The sequence below is a fragment of the Bison bison genome, unplaced genomic scaffold, assembly GCF_000754665.1.
Source record: "Bison bison bison isolate TAMUID 2011002044 unplaced genomic scaffold, Bison_UMD1.0 scf7180017864260, whole genome shotgun sequence".
Taxonomy (NCBI): Eukaryota; Metazoa; Chordata; class Mammalia; order Artiodactyla; family Bovidae; genus Bison; species Bison bison.
This window is the reverse complement of record NW_011494832.1, coordinates 11,243,051-11,255,832: the sequence shown is the minus strand read 5'-3', so window position 1 is coordinate 11,255,832 and position 12,782 is coordinate 11,243,051. Positions and strand designations below refer to the sequence as shown.

Genomic DNA, 12,782 nt, shown 5'->3' with positions numbered 1-12,782 from the left:
CAGAGCAGTGATGCCACCCAGCCTCCCTGCAGTATGACCAGCTGTCTCCAGGGAGATTGAAGGTATCAGCCAACCCAGGGGAGTGTGGGGACTCAGATAAGGCTGTTGTGCCCGGGGCGGGGGCGGTGGATCAGGGCACAAGCAACTTCACCAGTGATGCTCCAACCGGCCTGCCTTTGGCTGCACAAGGGGTTGGAATGTACTCTGCGTGGGGGAGGAGAAAGAAAAATAACACCAGCCAGAGTTTATTTACGATAACCATATTCCTCATACTGACATAAGCGGTTTAAACACGCCATCTTATTTATTTCTCCAGTCTGCTCTGTGACGTCAGTGCTGTTACGATATTAGCTGAGCTCAGCCAGTTTACTTAGCTTGCTCAAGGCACACAGAAAGGGAGATGAGAGGCCATAATTTTCACTCAGATTTGTAAGTCTCAGAGCCATGCTGTCCAACAGAAATACCATGTGAGCCACATACGCAATTTTAAGTTCCAGTAGCCATATTTTTTTATAAGTGAAACTAATTATTGTTGTTGTTTCGTCACTCAGTCGTGTCTGACTCTTAGACTGCAGCATGCCAGACCTCCCTGTCCTTCACCGTCTCCTAGAGTTTGCCCAAGTTCATGTTCATTGCATCAGTGATGCCGGCCAGCCATCTCATCCTCTGACACCGTCTTCTCCTTCTGCCCTCGATCTTTCCCAGCACTAGGGACTTTTCTAATGAGTCGCCTGTTCACGTCAGATGACCAAAATACTAGAGCTTCCGCTTCAGTATCAGTTCTTTCAGTGAGTATTCAGGGTTGATCTCCGTTAAGATTGTCTGGTTTGATCTCCTTGCTGTCCAAGGGACTTAAAGGAGTCTTCTCTAGCACCACAGTTCAAAGGCATCAATTCTTTGGCGTTCTGCCTTTATTACGGTCCAACTCTCACAACTGTACGTGACCACTGGAAAGACCGTAGCTTTGACTATACAGACCTTTGTCTGCAGAGTAATGCCTCTGCTTTTCAACACACTGACTAGGTTTGTCATCACGTTCCTGCCAAGAAGCAGTCATCTTCTGATGTCAAGGCTGCAGTCACCATCCACAGTGATTTTGAAGCCCGAGAGGACATCTGTCACTCACTACTTCCACCTTTTCCCTTTCCATCTGCCATGCAGTAATGGTTCTGGATGCCATGATCTTTTTTTTAACATTTAGTCTTAAGCCAGCTCTTCCACTCTTCTCCTTCATCCTCATCAAGAGACTCTTTAGTTCCCCTTCACTTTCTGCCATTAGAGTGTTGTCATCCGCATATCTGAGGTTGTTGATGTTTCTCCTGCCTATCTTGATTCCATTGCTTATAACTCATCCAGCCTAGCAGTTCTCATGATGTGCTCAGAATATAGATTAAACAAGCAGGGTGACAGGAAACTAATATTTAGCCCCAAATAGTACCAATGTGTGTAATTGATAGAAAAAATTAGTCATAGACATTTTACATTCTTCTTATTTGGTGCTAAAGTCTTTGAAGGGGCTTCGCTGGTGGCTCAGTGGTAAAGAATCCCCCTGCCAATGCATGGGTTCCATCCCTGGGTCGTGAAGATCCCCTGGAGAAGGGCATGGCAATCCACTCTAGTGTTCTTGCCTGGAGAATTCCATGGACAGAGGAGCCTGGCGGCCTACAGTCCGTGGGGCTGCAAAGAGTTGGACACGACTGAGCAAGTAAACAACAAGAAAGTCTGGAATCAGGGCGTATTTTACACATATGGCATTTTTCAGTTGGGACCGGCCACATTCAATGCCCAGCAGCCTCGGGCATTTGGAGGCTCTTGTGCTGGACACTGCAGCTCCAGGGACTGCACTCTTGGGGGCAGAGGGTGTAGGTGGGGGGAAGGGAAGTCGATACACAAAGTAGCTGGAGTGGAAAGGGAGTGAGACAGGGTGGAGGGCTGATCTCCAGAGGGGTTATGGGAGATGTTTTCCTTGGTTTTATACACAGATGCAAGTGAGCGGATGAAGACCCATGACTGTCTGATCCCCTTGTCCTGGCTGGGAGTTCAGGAAGGGCATGCAGCTAGAAGCCAGGAGACTTGAGTAGACTGCAGCCTTTCAGCTTTCTAGCTCTGTGACTCAGGAAAGGTCACTTTACCTTTCGCTTTACATTTCCTATAATCATCACCTGCTCTCAAGGGCTGTTATCAGATTGGATGTAACAATACGAAAATACTAAGCCTTAGATAAATGTGGTTGAAACTGTTTATCTTTTTTTTTTTTTTTGACTTTTCTAAGTTGTATCAACACAGATCACTTGTATTATGCTTTTTTGCCTTCTCCTTGCTGCAGTTGAAAGCTAAAATGGAAGTGCAGAGGAGGGGTCCTGGTGGGCGATCATCACACCTGCAGCATTGAGCAAAGCCCCCAGAACAATCTCCCGGAAGTGAGCACTCCCACTCCAGCTGGACTTTGCCGCTGTGTGCACACCTGTGCACACCTCAGGGCCTGAAGTTTATGGCTCCCACCTGCTCAGCCAGACAGGAAGCAAGGTCTCCTCCCCAACTCTCCCCACCCGCCAGTGGTCAAGGGAAGGATTCCAGGAAACCCCATCTCCCTGTGACCTCATGGTGTGCTCTGTTCCCCACCCCAGGGGCCGGAAGGACTAGGACGAGGGGAGAACAGGCTGCCAGGGCCGCTGTTGGGGAATGCTGGGTAATTCGAGATGCCCTGGAGTTTGAACCCACTCAGCTGATAAGTGGTAGCCGGGACTCTGGGAAGCACAAGAGGTGGAGCCAGGTGGCTTTTCTGTCCGGACACCCCTGCCTTCCCCTCTCTCAGCCTCCCATTCCTTTCCTCTGTGACTCATGTAAAGTGATTCAATTTCAGGGAAAGAGGGTTCATGTGGACTGAGGCAGAGGCCTGAGAGGACGGGCTGGGGAAGACACCGTGATGCCCGCGACCCCCTCCCACAAAGGGGCTACCTGTTCCAAGTGCAAAGGGCCCCTGGAGGATGCAGTGACCGCCGCCTGCGGACACGCCTTCTGCCGGCTGTGCCTTCCTCCACCCTCCCAGATGGGGGCCCAGCCCTCCGGCAGGGTCCTTCTCTGTGCCCTCTGCGAGGAGGAGGAGCCGAGAGAAACCCTCCTGGTCCCTGTGCCCCTGGGCCCTCTCGGGGAGACTTACTGTGAGGAGCACGGCGAGAAGATCTACTTCTTCTGCGAGAATGACGCTGAGTTCCTCTGTGTGTTCTGCCGGGAGGGTCCCTCCCACCAGGCCCACGTCGTGGGCTTCCTGGACGAGGCCATCCAGCCTTACCGGGTAAGAGGCGTGGGATCAGCTCGGGCCATCTGGGGCAGGACAGTGTCCCGAGGTGGTGAAGGGGATGGAGCGGAGAGCTCCAGGAAGAGCCATGGCTGGATATGGCCATGGTCCATATCAGGAGACCAACCCCAGGCTGCTGGGACCTGGGGCAGCCCCAGGCTGAGTGAGACATGGTTCCTTCCATTTGGATGTGTGGCCATTCACAGTCTTGGAGAACTTCAGCTCCAGCCCTGAGGGGACCCCACAGTGATGGAGCACAGAGCATTCTAGCCACGGCTTCACTGGAAAGGAGAGAGAGCAGCTGTCCTCCTGCAGGTCTTGGGCAGGGTGGCCTTGGTCTCCCCGGATCCAGACTGGGTATGGGACCTAGCAAGGCCCCGACGGCTGGGGCTCAGAGGGGAGGCAGGATGGGGAGGTCATCCTACAAGAGCTGCTCTTCTTTTTGAGAAGTGGGGTGTGGCAGTACAGTAGTCCCTCTGGTCCTGGGGACACTATCCACTCCTATCTGCCCCTCAGGTCCCTCTTGTCACCCAGTCACCAGGTCTGGAAGTGGCTTTCCCTCTCATCTTTCCCTCGGCATTATCCCCACAACCACCATGGAATCCAGGCTGTCCCCGTCTGTCACAGAGGCTCCATCAAGGGCCCTGTCTGCACTCTCACCTTTCCGGTCACCCTCCAGTCTGCTGCGAGGCAGAGCCTCCCAAATCACAAAGCCCATCATGTCGCTCCCCTGCTCACAACCATCCTGTGGATCCTGACTCTGTGTCTGAAGAAAGCCCATGCCTTTAGCATTCAAGGCCACTTGCATTCGGGATCCTGCCTTTATCTGTCAGCCACCTTCTCCAGGCACGTCCAGACAGACTGACCGTTATATACCTGCTGTTTGCTGAATTAACACTCTTTCCTGCTTCTAATACTTTTTAGTAGCTTCTTCTTCTTGGAAAGCTTTCCACTCCCCTCACTCTTTTTTTTCCCCCCTTAGTGTTTTCTTTTTTTTGTATTGGGGTATAGCCAACTAACAATGTTGTGATAATTTCAGGTGAACAGTGAAGGGACTCAGCCATCCATATACATGCATCCATTCTTCCCCGAACTCCCCTCCCATCCAGGCTGCCACATAACATTGAGCAGAGTTCCACGTGCTATACAGCAGGACCTTGTTGGTTACCCATTTTAAATATAGCAGTGTGTACTATATATATTTAACTATTTTATATATATAAAAATATATATACTATACATATTTAAATATATCAGTATTGATCCCCAAATCCCTGACTATCCCTTCACCCCACCCTTCCCCCTGCCAGCAACTGTAAATTCACTAAGTCTGCTTCACTATTTTTTTTTTTAAGCCATTTTACCAAATTTTAAGTGTACAGTTCAGAGGCATTAACTACCTTCCTCCCCTTCTCTTACCCAACTGGAAATTTGTCTTTCATGGCCCATTGTAACTGGTAGCTGCTTTCTACAACCTTCCCTTGCCCCTGCAGGCAGAATTGCCCCCTCTGCTGTGCACCCATCTCACTGTGTACACACCTCAATTGTTGCATTTGTCTGTATGTCATTCACTTGTGACAGACTCCATCTCTACATGGTGGTCTTTTTTTTTTTTCTTCAATTTTTGAGCTGAGCAGCATGGCTTGTGGGATCTTAGTTGCCCAACCGGGGATCAAACTCTGGGCCCAGGCAGTGAGAGAGCCAAGTCCCAACCACTAGACCACCAAGAAAGTCCTGATAGTGGTCTTTTACAGACAAGAAGTGGGTCTTTTTTTTAACCTTTGACTTCTTCAGCACATGACGATGTGCCGGGAACATGGTAGACAACTGAGTCAAATCATGAACTAAGCTACCTCCTTCTGCCTATTCTTCTATCCACAGGACCGTCTCAGGAGTCGGCTGGAAGCTCTGAGCACGGAGAGAGATGAGATTGACGACATGAAGAGCAGGGAAGACCAGAAGCTCCAAGTGCTCCTGGTAGAGGCCACGTCCCCATAGGCCGTCTTCTCCTTTGGGGATTTTCTTTTCTCATTTTTTGTTAATTTTCAACTCTGTTAATTTTCATCTTAGTTTTCACAGAGCTTTCTATTTGGTTGTTTTCCAAATACAGTTTTGCAGTTCTTTTTTTTTTCTCCTTCAAATTAAGCTTTTTCCTGTTTTTTCCATGTCTTTAAACCTTATTGTTGGAGAAGGCAATGGCACCCCACTCCAGTACTGTTGCCCGGAAAATCCCATGGATGGAGGATCCTGGTAGGCTGCAGTCCGTGGGGTCACAAAGAGTCGGACACGACTGAGCGACTTCACTTTCACTTTCCACTTTCATGCATTGGAGAAGGAAATGGTAACCCACTCCAGTGTTCTTGCCTGGAGAATCCCATGGACTGAGAAGCCTGGTGGGCTGCAGTCCATGGTGTCGCACAGAGTCAGACATGACTGAAGCGACTTAGCAGCAGCAGCAGCAGCAAACCTTACTGTTAGTATCTGAAGGTTACGTGATGTTTAATTTCTTTTAACCCTTCACCTTGGTAACTTATTTTCTTGTGCACTTTTCTGTGGGTCTCACATTTCGGGTCCCACATCTGGGGTGGCTCCAGTCAGCACCTTTCTTTGTTTATTCCGAGGGGGCAGGGTGGGGACGATCCACACGGGAGTGAGGGCCATGTGATCAGTCAAGTATCTGGATGGAGCCCTGGCCTCTCAGTTTGATCGCTCTTCTGGATCCTGCTCTTAATAACTTCTGGTCCTGAGACATTCCCCAAGCTTCCCATCAGCTCTGTCGGACATTTTAAGGATTCTTGTAACCTTTGAGAATTTTTGGTTGTCTGCATTAGACAGCTTTTGGGAATAAGTATAATTTTGTTCTAAATCATCAAATATCCACCTAGCATCCACGAATAAAATGTCTCACAGAGACACTCGTGGCAGAACAGCGTCTCATAAGAAATCCTGATTTTCTTCATTTAGAACACCCCACCCCACATATCATATAATAACATTACTTGTAGAGTGTAATTATTTTCTATATATTTATTTTAGGCTGCACTGGGTCTTCGTTGCTGTGCACGGGTTTTCTCTAGTTGTGGTGGTCGGGGGCTGCTCTCTAGTTTCAGTGTGTGGACTTCTCTTTGCAGTGGCTTCCCTTGTTGTAGAGCATGGGCTTAGTTGCACTGTGGCATGTAGGATCCTCCCCGACCAGGGACTGAACCCATGTCCCCTGCATTGGCAGGCAGACTTCCAACCACTAGACCACTAGGGAAGCCCTATAATTATTTTCCTAATACTTGAAAGTGTTTTTATGGTTTGCACAAATTTCTGATGTGATAATCCTCCACTTTAATGAATAAGGCATGTACATGGCCAGAATTACTATTTTTCTTTTCTTTCTTTTAAGGGTGCATTTTCTCCTTCCACCCCAGCTTTTATTAAGGTATACTTGAGAAATGAATATGCAACATGATGTTTTGACAAATGTATACATTGTTTCGGAGAAGGCAATGGCACCCCACTCCAGTACTCTTGCCTGGAAAATCCCATGGATGGAGGAGCCTGGTAGGCTGCAGTCCATGGGGTTGCGAAGAGTCGGACACGACTGAACAACTTCACTTTCACTTTTCTCTTTCATGCATTGGAGAAGGAAATGGCAACCCACTCCAGTGTTCTGGCCTGGAGAATCCCAGGGACAGGGGAGCCTGGTGGGCTGCCGTCTATGGGGTCGCACAGAATCAGACAGGACTGAAGCGACTTAGCAGCAGCAGCATACATTGTTTCCTGTGACATTAAGGTAGTTTTGGTAGAATTAGGTGAATTTAGTCTTTTATCTCTAGTCTCAATGCTTCCTCCTTAGCACTCAATGCTTCCTCCTTTGACTCTGCAAAAGTAATATCAGTTTGGATTTGCTATTTAATCCGGTAGCTATTTAAAATGATCCTAAATTCAATTTTCTTGCAGCTATATAGTACTTATTAGTTATATCTTAACTAATATTTTTATTGTCATTCCCAGTGCTGGGAAAATATGACCTATAGGATTTCTGCTGTAGGATTTCATAAAGTAAATGATACATTTTTAGGCCTAAAACCTTGCAATATTAAAATAATATTCTGTAGTATTTGAAAGTTATGTCCATATTCTGATAAGTGCTCAAAAATGCTTTTCATAAGTCTACCTGACTAGTCAAACTTTAGAATAAAGTTATTTAACACATTGTGTTTATTTGTTTTTAAAACTCACTTTATTTAAACAAAAATTTTACCCATTTCTCCCACTTGGAAATCCCCATTGAGGGGTTTTCTTAGCAGACTCTGGGGCAGCTTGTTGTCTGGTGTCCATTACCTGGCTGGGAAGAATGGGCAGACTGTTCTTATTCACCTCCCTGACTTGCTTCTGCCTCTGTCTCTGCAGAAGGGCATTTGGGGTCAAGGTTGAGGAATCCCAGAATATCAGAGCTGGAAGTGGTTCTGGCATCTTCTAATCCAAAACCCATCTTGCCAGCCATTATTTTTCAGAGCAGAAATTTCATGTCCAGAAAAGTGATGCTCCCAAGGCCACATGGCAAAGTCCAAGTTCATGATGAAATGACTAAAGCCTGGTTCTCTTAACCCTTAATCCATTGCTCTTCCCATTACAGTCTGTCTACCTGAAAGCATTGCCTTCATATAGGAAGCTTGGGCCCAGAAAATGTATGCCAGTGTCTGCATGCTAGGACTGATCACAAGGCTGACCCCGAGGACAGTGGGCTGATGGTGTGGCGGTATCTGGCTCCCTCCCATCTCTTTTCTTGTGCTACAAAGTTCTCCAGGAGGAAATCCACACTGTGGAATCTCTGACCAAGGAGAGAGAGTCTGGGGACAGGAAGATCTCCAGCATCCCTGAATGCCCATCAAAACATGCCCTGTAGATGGTGACCTTGGTGGCTAAGACCAACGCCACACCATTCTCTCACACAGTGCGTGCATGTTCAGTCATGGACACGACCCCATGAACTGTAGCCCCCCAGGCTTCTCTGTCTGTGGAATTTTCACAGCAAGAATACTGGATTGGGTTGCCATTTCCTTCTCCAAGGGATCTTCCCGACCCAAGGATCGAACATGTGTCTCCTGTGTCTCCTGCATTGCAGGTGGATTCTTTACCACTTGAGCCAGTAGGGAAGCCCTCTCTTCTCATAAGTTGTGCTCTAATCACAGCCTCCTCTAGCTTCAGTTGCTCTCTAAGAGATCATCTCCACCTGACTCTAGAGATGGTATGGGAGGGTTAGGATGGTATTGCAGATGTGGAAGTATGTTTGAAAATCCAGGCTCTGAGAGCATGATGTGCATTATTATTAGAATCTCTAGGCGAGATGAGAGCATGACTCTCATCCTTGGTAAGTTTATCCTGACACCTACCTACTTGTATTAATACCATAATATTATTTGGGAGGATGAATCTTGGAACTGCTTACTCCCTGACCCTTTTAATCAACAGTAAGGATATAAACGAGGCTCCGGGAACCCAGCTCTGTGAGTTTCTCCCTAACCATGCCTGTCTTTCTACCCCTTGCAGACTCAGATAGAAAGCAAGAAGCAGCAGGTGGAAGCGGCTTTTGAGAGGCTGCAGCAGGAGCTGGGGAAACAGCAGCGCCTCCTCCTGGCCAGGCTGACGGAGCTGGAGCGGCAGATATGGAAGGAGAGGGATGAGTATCTCTCCAAACTCTCTGAGGAAGTGGCCCGGCTGGGTGCCCAGGTCAAGGAGCTGGAGGAGAAGTGTCAGCAGCCAGCAAGTGAGCTTCTGCAAGTGAGAGACACCCCACCAGCTCATGGGATAGGAGAGGGAGCCCACAGGAAGGGGACACCATGCTGGGGGCTGGAAGATGCTGGAGAGAGACAGGAAAGGGAAGCAGAGATGATGTGTAATGAGAGGGACTGATGGTTATTGGGTTCCTTTGGCCCAGGGAGGTTACAGAGATGAAGTCTCAGAAGAGCTGGATGACTTTCCCATGTCACATACAGTGGTCATGCCAAAAGCTTTGGAGTCTGATGGTCTTGGGCTTCAGTGTCAGTCAGCTCTGCCAGCTGTGACACTGGCAAATCTCATAACCTCTCTAAACATGGGGAGATAATTTTGTTGCAAAGACCATAAAAAAAAATTTCATGCAAAATGCTTACCATAGTCCCTGGCTCACTGAAAGGACTCGGAAAACAGTTCCTGTTGTGATTATCACTACATTATCCTGTTTCATATCTTCTGGCTGGTAACTCAAGGCCTGGTCCCTGCTCTCCACCATCTCCTAATGGTTGGAGGCAGAACACACTCCTAGGATGAGGCTGAGACAGAGGAACCAGCTAATGAACTGACAACAGAGTCCCACATGAGTAAGGAAGCATGATGTAAATGAGCAGTCTATGAGTAGGTGATTAAACAGATCAGCTCTCTGGAGGGCAGAGTTTTGAGCTTATATGAAAAGGAAGAAAGGATGTACAGAAGCCCTGATGGGAAGGATGTATGGAAACTAAGTGCATTTATTTTTCCTTTTGTAGGATGTCAGAGTCAACCAGAGCAGGTAGGCCCCACTCTCCCAGACTGAAGGGGGGAGGCATGCACTGTGGGACTGAAGGTGCAGGCTCCTACACCTTGCACCTACATGTGGTTACCCAGAGAAGCAAAAGCACTTCGACAGACACTCTGTAATCCTCTCACACACAAACAGCCCCAGTTTACTCAGGTCTGTATGCTAAGGCTCCTTTTTAAACTGGTACTGGGGACACATTTTCTTCCCCTTAGAAGTGAAGTTATAAATAATAATCATGGGGAATTCCCCAGCATAGAACTCCATGCTCTCACTGTCTAGGGCCTGGGTTCAATGGCTGATGGGGAAACTAAAACCCCACAAGCCATGTGGCACGGCCAAAATAGTAATAATTTTAAAAATTGCATAATAATTATGTTGAACTGATCCAGGAACATCTTATTTAATTCCTGAATTATTAGTGTTTGAGTCAGTATTTAACACCATGTAAAATGTCAGTCAAAGGGGAAATATTTAGTACAGAATATGAGAAGCACAAAACAGGAAGACCAGTCTATTCTTTCAATCATTTTTCCCACTCAACTTGAGACACAGTGACTAGGGAAGAGTCCTCATGTATTGTTGCCCATGTGTGTGTAGGGGGGCTGAAGTCAGGTGCCCATGAATCAGGAAGTTCTCTAAACATACTTCCAAAGAGTGTCAGAGATCTAGATCTAGAAGAGTTTTTCTGAGGTCTTCATGTCTGATGAAGAGGAGAAGTGCTTGTCAGTCACACAGAGACTGACAAGCAAAGACTGAGCTGGAACCAGCATTGAGGTCTTTCTCGCTGCGGTGTAGGATTTCTTTCATCTCCTTTTTTCATCCCTCTTCAACCCCTTTCCCTTTGTACCAAACATCATGCAAATTAGATTGTTTAAGGCTGTTTTTCAAATGGCACTGTACCGCCCTCTAGAGGCCAATAGGGGTGGTGATCTTTTCTCTTTTGGTCCCCAGGGGTACATTCTCTTAAAGCACCTGTATCTAATTCCTGAGATGTGGTTACCTAGTTCCTCTTAGGTCTAGCTGAAAGGCTTCTTGCTTTAGTAACTCCACATTACCAGCAAAGATAAGAGATGTCACTCAATCTAATTATTCACCACAGATGCCAAGATTCTTGAGTCAGATTTTAGCCTCATTGGGTCTGAATGACCCAAACATTATTTTTGGAATTAGAACCTAACTGGTTACCAACTTGTCTGCAGGTGTGAGATGAAGACTTTTGTGAGTCCAGAGGCCATTTCTCCTGACCTTGTCAAAAAGATCCGCGATCTCCACAGGAAAATACTCACCCTCCCAGAGATGATGAGGGCGTTCTCTGGTAAGTGAAAGGGGACAGCAACTTCCCCCATTCCCATCAGTCTCCCATCTGCCTTCCATGAAGCTCCATCTTCACCTTCCCAACCTGGCTCAAGGCGTCTCCCATCCCTTAAGCCTTCCCTTAGTGATCCTACTCTGCCCAGAGAGACCATTCCTTTGAGCATCTCCTCTCCCCAAGGATGGGAACGGCAGAGTCAGGAAGGTGAGGACATCATCTCTCTCACAGCAGAAGCCCCCTTTCTTCTGTCCTTGTCCTCACATTGTTCCCAGGACACACTGTGCTTATTTATTTGAAATAAGAACTAATAAGTCCTATAAATCTAATAATAATAAGGCCTATAAGAAGTAATAAGTCGCAGGTCTTTCTATTTTTGCTTCCCTCAGAAAATCTGGTGCATCATCTGGAAACAGAATCAGGTAAACACTTGGGGGCCTTGGGAGCCATTTTTTCATTTATCCCTTCGTGCACTCATCCATCCACTACAAGACAGAAGGACAGAACAATTAAACATACAAACTCTGGAGCCTGGTTGCTTGGGTTCTCTGTTCTAGCTTTTGCTAGTTATGAGACACTGGCAAGTCATTAAGCTTCTTTGTCCCTCTTTGTACTATTATAATTAATATAATAGTACCCATCCCATAAGTAGTTGAAGGTAAATGAATTCATGTATTAGTAAACTTAGTATAATACCTGGCACATAGTAAGTGCTCAATTAATGTTAGATTACACATACATATTATTTATTTAAAATACTTATAAAATGCTTGGTCTTTTTGCCCAAATTTGTCCTAGACTCTTTATTGACCTGGACAAATACTGTACAATTCTTTAAATAGCATTTACTTTTAAGCTTCCCTGGTGATCCAGATGGCAAAGAGTTCACCTGCAATGCAGGAGACCCAGGTTCAATCCCTGGGATGGGAAGATCCCCTGGAGAAAGGAATGGCAACCCATTCCAGTATTCTTGCCTGGAGAATTCCATGGACAGAGGAGCCTGGTAGACTACAATCCATGGGGTCACGAAGAGTCAGACACGACTTTTAAATTGGTGCTTAACTGAGAAACTATTTCCAAAAGCATCACCTTATTCTGCTTCTCAAATTTACCTTGTAGAAAACTCAACTGCGGGGGGTGGGGGGGTCTTACTAAAATGCAGATTCTAATGCAGTAGGTCTGGGTTAGGGCCCAAGATTCTGCATTTCTAACAAGCTCCCAGGCAAGTGATGGTCCTGATTCATGGACCCCACTTTGAGAAGCAAAGCCTTGCAGCACCCCTTGCCGGTCAGGTGTAGATGTCATCCTCTGCCTCCTGGAACAAAACTGAGGTTCTGAGAAGCGGGACAATGACAGGCTGCACAAGGCGGATGCTCTTTGTACCTCCCACTCACAGTGCTCCCTCTAGGGGCATTTTCGGAGCCGCCAGTTCTGATGTACACGCCTTCCTCCCAATAGGGGTCGTCACTCTGGACCCTCAGACCGCTAGCCGGAGCCTGGTCCTCTCCGAGGACAGGAAGTCTGTGAGGTACACCCGGCAGAAGCAGAACCTGCCCGACAGCCCCCTGCGCTTCGAGGGTCTCCCGGTGGTGCTGGGGTCCCCCGGCTTCTCCTCGGGGCGCCATCGC

At 47.3% G+C, this 12,782-nt stretch overlaps 1 protein-coding gene across 1 annotated transcript in view; it reads left to right on the top strand.

Annotated features, from left to right (window-relative positions):
• The first annotated feature begins 2,926 nt into the window (after positions 1 to 2,926).
• TRIM15 (tripartite motif containing 15) overlaps positions 2,927 to 12,782 on the top strand; it is a 10,193-nt gene continuing 337 nt past the window's right edge. Inside the window, exons 1-7 of the mRNA XM_010848204.1 lie at positions 2,927 to 3,295; positions 5,180 to 5,275; positions 8,840 to 9,070; positions 9,814 to 9,836; positions 11,045 to 11,160; positions 11,544 to 11,576; positions 12,613 to 12,780. Of these exons, the coding sequence (XP_010846506.1) occupies positions 2,927 to 3,295; positions 5,180 to 5,275; positions 8,840 to 9,070; positions 9,814 to 9,836; positions 11,045 to 11,160; positions 11,544 to 11,576; positions 12,613 to 12,780 (1,036 nt within the window). The remainder of the gene's footprint in view (positions 3,296 to 5,179; positions 5,276 to 8,839; positions 9,071 to 9,813; positions 9,837 to 11,044; positions 11,161 to 11,543; positions 11,577 to 12,612; positions 12,781 to 12,782) is intronic.